The 11,538-nt window shown below is 39.4% G+C and overlaps 2 protein-coding genes and 1 pseudogene across 2 annotated transcripts; 1 reads left to right on the top strand and 2 right to left on the bottom strand.

Annotated features, from left to right (window-relative positions):
* Positions 1-371: 371 nt before the first annotated feature.
* On the bottom strand, positions 372-6,432 carry LOC113105833 (ubiquitin thioesterase OTUB1-like). Its single transcript, XM_026267181.1, has 7 exons — positions 6,291-6,432; positions 5,157-5,218; positions 4,246-4,344; positions 4,041-4,159; positions 3,779-3,863; positions 986-1,180; positions 372-869 (listed from the first exon to the last, which is right to left on the bottom strand). The coding sequence occupies exons 1-7, from the start codon at positions 6,331-6,333 to the stop codon at positions 672-674; spliced, it is 801 nt and encodes a 266-aa protein (XP_026122966.1). The 5' UTR covers positions 6,334-6,432; the 3' UTR covers positions 372-671.
* Positions 6,433-6,559: 127 nt separating this feature from the next.
* LOC113105839 (citrate synthase-lysine N-methyltransferase CSKMT, mitochondrial-like) lies at positions 6,560-7,355 on the top strand (annotated as a pseudogene).
* A 535-nt stretch (positions 7,356-7,890) lies between these two features.
* On the bottom strand, positions 7,891-11,440 carry fam113 (family with sequence similarity 113). The gene is made up of 9 exons (XM_026267172.1): positions 11,190-11,440; positions 11,034-11,113; positions 10,326-10,558; positions 10,092-10,242; positions 9,773-10,007; positions 9,289-9,375; positions 8,950-9,015; positions 8,425-8,553; positions 7,891-8,326 (listed from the first exon to the last, which is right to left on the bottom strand). Exons 1-9 carry the CDS (start codon positions 11,260-11,262, stop codon positions 8,211-8,213), a joined length of 1,170 nt encoding a protein of 389 aa, XP_026122957.1. The 5' UTR covers positions 11,263-11,440; the 3' UTR covers positions 7,891-8,210.
* Between the last annotated feature and the right edge of the window lie 98 nt (positions 11,441-11,538).

Here is an 11,538-nt window from a genome sequence, read left to right as displayed (position 1 = left end):
GAGCGTATTTGTGATGGCCTTTATCTCGATTGCTGTCCTTGGTCCGGCTGGATGGATCCTGTCCAACTCGTGTGACTCCCACAGAAAACGGCCATGACTGAGAAGGATGTCAACAGACGAATGTCAGATACCCCTTTATAGTCTATGGGATGGAGTTCAACATGATGATTAAACACTTTACCCAAACCTACTTTTAGTAGCCATCAGTCTGCTCAAGGTGTAGTTCATTGGATAAATTCATGTAAAATGAGCACTTAAATCACTGTGCTATCTGAGATTAATAATGCTGGTTTACCATTTCCTTTTTACTGGCTTGGATCCAGCTCCACTTCTGAATTTTAAAATGATTTCTGAAACCACAAACAGACTTCAGTCTAATTGGGTTTAAACCCCTTTAATAAAACTCATGAAACGCAGTATAACAAAGGAAAAACACAAAGAAAATTGATAACATTTACAACCACAAAACCTACTGTACAACCCTAATAATGCTGATGTTTGATGCAGAGTCAGTTTTTAATAGATTCTGTTTGCACTGAAAAAACATCTTGTAATGGGGGGGGGGGGGGTCTAGAGTGAAAACTTTAAGATTAATTATAGCATCACATACATATGTATGGCTCAACTTGGCTTTAAAACTGGGATGGTTTCTTCACGATGGAAACAGAGCATCACTTATACAGGATGTCATAGTGGCCTGGGCGGTAGAGCAGGAAGATGCGTGGCTCACTTCCTTCAGGGAAGACATGATGGTTCACTGTTCCACCCTCGCCTCTGTCCATATATTCCACTAATACAGGCACATTCAGTGCTTTTGCCAAGGCAATGATATGGATGTGGTCGCTCTCTTTTGACATGGGTTCCACCTCCTAAAAAGTGAAACATGGATAATTAGATGTTAAGGCTTCTTAGTATTACTTTTATTTTTTTTCCCCATAGTCTTAGGCAAACCAGTTTACATTTAATACTTTTAGGTGGCACTCACCTGCTGGCAAAACTCTTTGACCGAACGGCCACCCTCTATGAAGTGCTTAAAGAACACATGCTCCCGCTGCAGGTATCCCGAGGTGAGAAGCCTCAGGTAAACCACTATGTAGTCAGACACACTCTGGTCATTGAAGGAGTTCAGCAGTTCACCAAGTGATTGTTGCTTTTCACACAGCTCAATCAAATCCATAAACTGACAACAGAGAGAAACCACAGTGAGCATAATTTTAATATATAATTAAAGGACTTAAAGGGGTAATTCAGTGCTGTAAACATTGTTCATTTACTTCTACTATGAGGGCTAGGGTACTTACAGGTGCATCTCAAATTAGAATGTCATAGAAAAGTTCATTATTTCAGTTATTCAACTCAAATTGTGCAATTCGTGTATTAAATAAATTAAATGCTCACAGACTGAAGTAGTCTTAGTCTTTGGTTCTTTTAATTGAAGGTGATTAACCAATTCACTATTTCAACAAATTAGAATATGGTGACATGCCAATCAACTCAAAACACCTGCAAAGGCTTCCTGAGCCTTCAAAATGGTCTCTCAGTTTTGTTTACTAGGCTACACAATCATGGGGAAGACCGCTAATCTGACAGTTGTTCAGAAGACAATCATTGATACCCTTCACAAGGAGAGTAAGCCACAAACATTCATTGCCAATGAAGCTGGCTGTTCACAGAGTGCTGTATCCAAGCATGTTAACAAAGTTGAGTGGAAGGAAAAAGTGTAGAAGAAAAAGATGAACGACCAACCGAAAGAACCGCAGCCTTATGAGGATTGACAAGCAAAATCAATTCAAGAATTTAAGTGAACTTCACAAGGAATGGACTGAGGCTGGGGTCAAGGCATCAAGAGCCTCCACACAACTGGCTACAATTGTCGTATTCCTCGTTAAGCCACTCCTGAACCACAGACAACATCAGAGCCGTCTTACCTGGGCTAAGGAGAAGAAGAACTGGACTGTTGCCCAGTGATCCAAAGACCTCTTTTCAGATAAGGGGCAAATTTTGTTTAATTTGGAAACCAAGGTCCTAGAGTCTGGAGGAAGGGTGCAGAAGCTCATAACCCAAGTTGCTTGAAGTGTTAAGTTTCCACAGTCTGTGATGATTTGGGGTGCAATGTCATCTGCTGGTGTTGGTCTATTTTGTTTTTTCTAAACCAAAGTCACTGCACCAGCTTACCAAGAAATTTTGGAGCACTTCATGCTTCCTTCTGCTGACCAGCTTTTTGAAGATGCTGATTTCATTTTTCCAGCATGACTTGGCACCTGCCCACACTGCCAAAATCACCAAAAGTTGGTTAAATGACCATGGTGTTGGTGTGCTTGACTGGTCAACAAACTCACCAGACCTGAACCCCATCGAGAATCTATGGGCTAATATCAAGAGGAAAATTTGAAACAAGAGACCAAACAATGCAGATGATCAGAAGGCCACTGTCAAAGAAACCTGGGCTTCCATACCACCTCAGCAGTGCCACAAACTGATCACCTCCATGCCACATTGAACTGAGGAAGTAATTGAATCAAAATGAGCCCTACCAAGTATTGAGTACATGTACAGTATATGAACATACTTTCCAGAAGACCAACAATTCACTACATTTGTTCCTTTTTTTTTTTGGTTTTATGAAGTGTTCTAATTTGTTGAGATCGTGAATTGGTGGATTTTGTTAAATGTGAGCCAAAATCATCACAATTAAAAGAAGCAAAGACTTAGGCCCAATCCCAATTCTATTTTATACCCCCTAAGGATATTCCCCTAAGGATTGGGACACCACTACCATGACGTCACACGCCATCATTCGTCGTCTAGCTCTTACTATACACACATATACTGGTTTGCATTAGAGCCTTTAATTATCGTTCTGTATTAATGCCCTGCTTACTGACACACACATAATCGGAAATCGTGCAGCTCACACATCCAGGAGAATATAAACTTGTCAATGCTGACCCATGACTTTATTAAATACAGTTTAAATACTGAATCCCTATATTTTCCAGCAACGAGAGAATACAATCGCTGTTTTTAAGTAAACTCACTCTAAAAAGATATACGCACAGACGCGAATACATGCAACTTTCATTTCTCTCTCTCTCTCGAATAGGCAATATTTGATAAAATGGTTTAGCGATTTCTAATTATTGGGGGGATTAGCCCCCATCAATGTCTATGGCAGTTATCGACCTGATCAGACATATGTTGTGGCACTATCATGCAGTCTGTAATGATATGACGTTAGCAAACAGCGATTTACATGACCACTAATATGAACTCACAATTGAATGTAACATAAAACAAATGATTACTTTTCGTTAAAATCTTTATGCCAAAAAAGCTTACATTTAGGTGTCTTTTGGTTCGCTGTAGCAGCCATGTTGCCGAGATAATTCATACCCCTTCGTTTGAAGTGTGGTCCCGAAAAATCTTCATTTGAAGGACTATCTAGCCCTTCCCCCTACCACTACAACCAAAAGAGAATTGAGACACCCCTACCCCTTCATGTGAACGCGCAAAACAGAGGGGGAAGGGCTAATGGGTAGAATTGGGATTGGGCCTTAAACTACTTCAGTCTGTGTGCATTGAATATATTTAATACACAAGTTTCACAATTTGAGTTAAATTACTGAAATTAACTATTCAACAACATTCTAATTTGAGATTCACCTGTATACTTGACATGGATAATTTTGACTTTTTTTTTAATTAGTCAAATTCTGAAAAAATAAATAAATGCATGTCAATAGGGCAGAATTTTTAACTGATACAATTATCAACTCACAGTGTTGTGAAAGTCCTCGATAGTGAACTCCGTGAAGCCCTGGTTTACAAGGTCCAGTTTGCTTTTAGCTGCAAGAACTTTAAACCTATATAGAGCCAAAATTAAAACAGGTCTGGTATTTAAAAATTCATTACAAAAACAAATTATTTAGAAAATGGAACTTTGTGTAAATAAGGTACCTGCTATCTCCTGAATTAGTTTAACTATTCCAAGCAAAAGAAATGGTATCTGCATTAGGCACCCAAATCCAACAGTACACTACCTTCGCAGCTCTATGCTGTCATCCAGTAGTGACTCCAAATGTGCAAAGCCAAAAGCTCTGTAGAAACAATTTCCATCCGGCCGTGTCTTTCGAATACAGGAATACTTTTTTTGAAGGTCCTATGATCAAGATGTAAGAATAACAGTTTTACAGAAGGTTTCAGGCACTTACTACATATAAACCAAGCTTGCGAAAATGTGGCGACCTTTATCTTGAGCTGGTAAATGGTGTCTTCTGAAGCATATTCACCCTGAAGCACAGAGAGATCTTGTCTGTCCGACACTAAAGGGTTAGTGGTGGCTATCTAATAAAACAAATCACAAGCAGTTAGAGGTTTAGTTCATTCAGCCATCCTCATATTGTTCCTAACCTATTTGACTTGCTTTCTTCAGTTACACGCAAAGAGAGATGTTAAGCAGAATGTTTCGGTTCTTTTCCATACAATGAACGTGAATCATGAAAAAAGCGGTCAACCTCTTCAAAAACAGTTGATATGAATTTAAAGCAGCAGGTGACATAACTGCAGCATGCACTCATAATAAACAGAACACTCTTGTGCATTGGTGTGGATGATAATATTTATTTTATAGTATCTAAAGTGTCACATAAGTGCATCTTCCTTAGAACAAACAGACTGTTATCTACTGTTGGTGTGGATGTTAATATACAGTAGTTATTTCTTGGTGTCAACAGACAATTCAGTTTTGTGTTTTGAATGGCAGAAATTAAATACTTCAGCTTTAAATTCTAGATTGTTAAAAGCTATGGTATGGCTTCTAAAGATTGTGCACAAGATTTGAGGACTACTTTCAACCGGGGTGCATTTTTTCTCTTTAATTAAAACCCATTTCTTTAATTGTATGTGTTTAAAAACCAGCCTAAACATTCTGCCTAAAATTTCCCTTAGAATAAAGAAAAAAGGTTTTTAGAACAAAGTAAATGATCACAGAGTGGTATGTTTTGTTAAAGTGTCCTTTAAGTACAATTGTATTTATAATAAAAAAAAAACAGCTACCAATTTGACAAAACAGAGAATCATCAGTGATTTGTTAGGTAATCGTTGCCATACATCTAAATTAAAATCTTTTTTTCTGTGACATTCCTCTGAACACTCACCTCTTGCTGAATACGGTCCTGCTGTGCCATAATGGCTTCGTCGTGTGCAAGGCAGTTAACTCCTGCAAAATAGATAAATATACATATAAAGAAAAACTGGACCTGGCCCTCACTCGAATCATTTAAACGTGGATTCTTAATGAAACACCGCTGCGTGTTGATCAGAGAAGCACAGTTCTCCTATGGCTTTATTTACTGACATTATGTAATTATTATCACACCTTTACCTTATCTTCATTTTTAAGTGAAAACGTTTATGTAACCATTTTATTTTCTTTCTACCAGCCAATGGGGAGTCTGAAAGAAAGCGCGCAGTGTTTATTAGTAATACATTCAAATTAGAAATGTCACGTGCATCTGACTGATAGAACCGCGCGCTTGTGTGTCAGCGTTGCTGTTGATGTTATGATTATTTAAACAAATAGGTGGCTCCGTAAATTCAGTGCAAAATAATTAAGTCGAAGTGGGTAAATCTTACCACTCGGCTGAATAAAACTAACTTGAACCCATGCATTTTAGTTGTTCTTGCTCCGTCCATGTATATGAATGAGCGTTGCATTGTCAACCGCTAGGTAACGTTAAGTTCAATGCTACCCACTTCAGGGGATGCCAAAATGCATTTTAATATTTACAAGTATATCTCCATATCATGCATAGTCTAACCTACTTTCTACCGGACCCCCACCCCCCACATCTAGTTTGGACATTCATCATCAGTGGGAGACCAAACCTTCTTTGCAGGGGTCAGACCTCCACGTAAATCGCACCCCAATAACCGCCTGCAACTGTTACCACGCAACTAAAACACAAGAGATTCACCACTTACATCCATAAACTCTGATTCAATATTATATTACGGTCTGCAGCTGATTGGAAAACAAGTCTACCCTATTTAAATCAAGAGCGTAAAATAAAAGTCTTTGAATCGTAATGCAAATATAATAAGACTGGGATTTAATCATGGTTGTATGAGCGAAGAGTCTACTCTTTGTTCATCTAACGCTCTGCATTTCCCCCTCTGCTCTGCAGCAGATTGTTTCTCTAATGCAAGCTCCCTCGTGCATCCCTGCCAGATGTTTACGCACGTCAGCTGATCTTTTAAACTGCGTGGCGGAATGTTATTTTTGCACTTACCCTCCATCTCTCCCTGTGATGATTCCTGCTGCTCATTCGCCATCTTGATGGAGTTCTTTTACCATCACCCCCTCTCTCACGTACACTTCCGGGTCGTGTCATGCTGCCGGTGTTTTGTTTAATACGGAATACCTTTACTTGAGGGTTGTTTTTTTTAATGTTATTTACCAGGCTCGCTGAGGACCCTGACCCAAGGCACAAATACGGCATCATACTAGTTTGACAAGTATTTGCTTTTTCCCCACCCTAATTTCTTATCAAATGTACTTTTGGTCATAAACGTGGAATATTTTGCAGGATTATTTTGGTTCCATTGGAGCAAAACTTGATTGTGTCATTTTCATAGGTATTAAAACTATTTAAAAATAGTTGTTTCTTAATCTGGTAAATATTTGTATTTTACATGTAATAACCTCTAAGATTAATGCGGCACCAAACAAAACATGCTAAATTAATCATTTCCAAACAGGTTTCTAAACAAACGGCCCCAATCTCACACTACTGGCAGACAAACTTGTGTTCACAGCTGAGTTGATTGAAAACATGGACAACAAAGCAACATGGGACAAACTCTACACAGAAAAGGGAAACAAAGGCCAATTCAAACATTTTGAGTGGTTCTTTGGATTTCACGCCGTCCAGGACTTAATTCTTCCTGTACTTCAGGGTATTTCTCATTCCCAGAGTGGCTCATTGAACATCCATGACATGGGTTGTGGCACATCCACATTAGCACCTTGTATCTACAAAACCTTTCCATGTGCCGTCAAGGTCACCTGTGCTGTGCTGACATCTCTTCAGTTGCAGTGAAACTTATGGAGAGGCGAGCTTATTCTACGTCAGTGCAGCCATGCAACCCATCCTCTACTACTACCATCCTTTCTTGACTGCACACAGTTGAGAGCATACTTTGTGGACAGCAGTCTGGACCTAATATTGGACAAGGATGCTTTAGTTAGGTCTAAAGGTCAAGTTAAGGCTGGACAGATAGTGGAGCAATGCTTAGATGACTGCCATGACATACAGCCAAGTATGTTGACCCACACTCAGAATTCGTGCTCTGCATTTAACCCATCCAAAGTGCACACACACAGCAGTGAACACACACACACACACACACACACACACACACACACACACACACACACACACCATGAACTCACACCCAGAGCAGTAGGCAGCCATGTATGCTGCGGCACCCGGGAAGAAGTTGGGGCTCTTGCTCAAGGGCACCTAAGTCTTGGTATTGCTGGCCCAAGTCTCGCACCCACAACCTTAGGGTTAGGAGTCAAACTCTGACCACTAGACCACAACTTCCCCCCCTTTATGAAACCTTGGCAAAAAGGATGAGGATCCTGATGCCAGGCATATATGGCTTGAGAGACAAGTTAGAGTTGCTACACTGGCAGCTGATGTAGGAGTTCAAGAGCTGGGAGAATTGAGAGGGGTCAGCTATTTCACCTTGTACATCTGAAAAGGTTTCAAAGTGAAAAAGTGTTCGTAGCAAAATATTTTTTTTCTTGCACAATGTGCTTGCCTAATCAAAAACCCATTAACATTGTAGCAGATAAATAGGAAACAATACAATTACAATTTTACAGACTTTTGAATAAAATAAATGTTTATTTCAGAATTAAAATAATTTTTTTGTCCTGTGGCGCTTCATTTTTCCATCAGTGGCAAATCAACTACAATATCACAGTTTTGTAACACGAGAATCATATAACATTGAAAGGCTATATAAACAAGCATCACTTATAAGAAAATAAATGACATTTCAGTACGTACCCTCCAAAACAACAGTTCCTAAAATTCCAACAAGGTGCTTAATATTTATCATGCAGAATGTATATTTTTACTTGAAAGGAAGGGATTCAACAACGCCTCATTCTGGCCTTACACAATGAGTACAGAGTGGATTCAGTATCTGTAAGTACGTGGTCTCTCTCGTGTGTAAGGATTATATGCTCTTCTCTGTTTGTGCTTCATGACCAAGTTGTTCACTGGCCAGTAGGGGGCAGCAGCTGAATTAACACCTTGAATAAATAACCAGATGTTTAGTACAATTTTACATTAACATAATACATTAAGATACAGATGGTTTAAAAAAAAGAAAAGTTAAATCTATTTGTACCTCTGTAGAAGGGTTCCCTTTCAAAGCTCTGGTATCCTGTTGTAAAGTGGGGAGGTACATCGTTGCTGTAAAACTGTGAAGCATAGCCACTGAACTGTCTCATCTTTTGGCCTGGTGTCCAGGCTGGAGCTGGAAAATGAGAGTAAGAACGATTGCTTTTATTTAAACAAAAAACATGACTAATAACCATATATGTAGATGCCTCATTAGCGTCCTGAGATATGCAAGCCATCTGCCATTTTTGAAACAGCCTGCGAACTCTCAAGTGCAAGTTGACTGTGTACGTCTAAAACAGCAAGTTATACGCATGTATATCTTTGAATATTCATTGATTATTATGGTGAATAATGTCAAGTTGACCAATCGAATGTATCTGGAGCAGTCAAATATGGCATCTATACAGATCTATGACTACACCATCCCCCAGCGCTTACTGAACTGTACAATTAGTTGATCCAAAATGAATCATCATGAGAATAACTGTGCTGGTTAAGTACATTTTCTCAGGAATCGCTGGAATGTTACCAGTGTTATAGTGGATGGCAGGCATCACAGGTGGATTGAAGCCTCTCTCGTCGCTATATAGAGGACCTGTTAAAAAGGCATGTTTTAAATTATTGAAATGTTACAGGAAAAATGTTGCAAGTTATATATAGTATATACACACTACAAAAAGTTTGGGATTGGCATAAATTCTTATGCTCACAAAGACTTCATTTGGTCAAAAACAGTGTTGCTTAATTTGGTGAAAATTATGAATTATCATGATTCTTTGAGTATCCTTTACAACAATTTAGTGCATTCTTATTAAATCTACTCAAAAACAACATCATACTGAGACTGCACTATTATACAGTAATCCACCTTGATGGCGTGCAGGAACACTTGATGTAGCAGTCTTCCAGTTATGGCTGTAATGTAATGGTGGGTGATCATTTGCCTTAACCTGGTCTGCAAAAAAAGAAAAATAAATTAAAATTGGGTGACTAAATGTTCTATGTACTCTAAAGCAAGTCATTAAGCAAAAAATGACTGTGAACCGTTTTGTTGGAACAGAAATTGATGCCAGAATTACAGAAACTTAACAGTATTTTGCACCTTTACTCTACAGCTAACCAACGACAACAAACTCAACCTGCATTTCTAGGGATGCACGATAAACATGCGCAAAATATGATTGTGGTTTGGCACAGCTTGTCAGTGAACAACGTCTCTGTGTAGTAAACGCTGCTCCACGTGAAATCACACACATGTAGAGATTTACAGCCGATTACAGAACCGGCTTTACTCAAAAGATGTGCATTAAATATCAGCTGATATTTGTCATGCATCCCTATGCATTTCTCACCAAGATCTGGCAGTTCCACTCCCCACGCCTGCGCTACATGCTCCAGTAGCAGGCATGTAATCTGCCGGTGGGCGACAGCATTCCAGTGTACACCATCTTGCATACGATGCTGCAGGCTGAACCGGAACTGGAAGTGAAAGTCTAGCACATCAAAGCCGTACTCATTGGCAAGAGTGGCTCCAAAGTAGTTTGCTTCGATCACGTCGAATCTCAATGTGGGACCCATGTGTTGGATCTGAATTTGTGGGCAAGATGGAAAAAGTCCAGGATTATTGATTCTCACCATCACAACAGTGTTTTTTTTTTTTTTGTAACCCACCTCTGGAACCAAGAATCCACCCACAATCTTCTTTCCCAAAGGCATGGTCATATTCCACACGACCAGGCTTTCTGGAGGCAAAATGGCCTTCAGTTTACTGAAGAATGTGTGAAGGTCATTTCTATATTCGGTTGCCCATTCACGGCTGTACCTGTACATTGCAGTAAAACAAAAATTACATTACGGCATTCTAAATATCTTCTGGCTGTAAAAAGCTGTGAAGACCACTCCCACCTTGATATATCCCACACACAAGAATTGACGATGACCAGGTCTGGTTTCATTCCTGTTTCAAAGTCAGTCAAGATGCTCTCCATGTAGTTTGAGAAGACACGCGTGACAAAATAGAAACGGATCAAGTGGTGATCCGTTCTGTACTGTCTCACTTCTTTATAGGCAGTGCCATTGTTCATTTCACCGAGCCGGCCACCTTCTACCAGAGAGTCTTGCTCAAAGGAAAACTCACCCTTGGAAATATAGACAAGAGAGATGCATCAGACATCGCTTAATCTATACTGGAAAAAAGGAAAAATTACTATTCTTCTCACAGTTATTACAGAAGTAACAATATTCACAGCAGCTCTGCGTTTCCTCCATTCACACATTTATTGACCAATATCTGTACATTAGAGAGTGTGTTGACAAAATCTTGATGATGAGAAGTATAGATAGCTGAACTTTTGGACATGGTATCTGGTAATTAGATGGTCATCCAGCTATAATGTCCCAAAACCCAGCCTGACAACACTAAAATGGCGAGGCCAGCTGGCACTGAAGCTGGTTTGTTGTTGGTCCAAAATGGTCTGCAAGTTTACACCAGCAAGAAATCAGACAGGCCTACCATTAAACACAGAGACAGACAGGCGCGCGCACACACAGTTCTTGATTTGAAATATATAATATATAACATACAGCTAAAAAAACTCGAATCCAGATACTTACCTTGCTTTTTAGTTGTGATACACTTAAATACGCATCTCTCCTCAACACGAGGACTAGATCCTTGTAAACCGAACGTTGAACTAGAGAGAAAAGTCTTATTAAAAACCAAGAAGGCCATTGTTATCACAATACCTATTAATCTTCGAAAGTACTTACTTGAATCGCCTAAGACCACAACGAACTTGTTGTGCAGCAGCTGCTTTGCAGTGCGCTGAGTCACAGACCTCATCGTGGTTTTTACCCGTCTCAATTAAAACTGAGAAATTCACTGAAAAGCAAACTTTGTATTAAAAAACAACTATACAATATGGATGATGTTCGAACTTCGGGATCTTAGTATCAAACAACCAAATCGTAGGTTAGCTAAAATAAAATCGGTTAATTGCGTGTAATGAGATTACTAGCAGCTGTGAAAGAAAAGTGAAGCATTGCTCCCCTTGAGGTTAATATGGATAAAACATGTCAATTTGGATGTTCGACTCCCTGTGTAAAATCGGCTTAATCC

The sequence above is a fragment of the Carassius auratus genome, chromosome 7 (genome assembly GCF_003368295.1).
Source record: "Carassius auratus strain Wakin chromosome 7, ASM336829v1, whole genome shotgun sequence".
NCBI classification, from domain to species: domain Eukaryota; kingdom Metazoa; phylum Chordata; class Actinopteri; order Cypriniformes; family Cyprinidae; genus Carassius; species Carassius auratus.
This window is presented reverse-complemented; position numbering and strand designations above follow the sequence as displayed.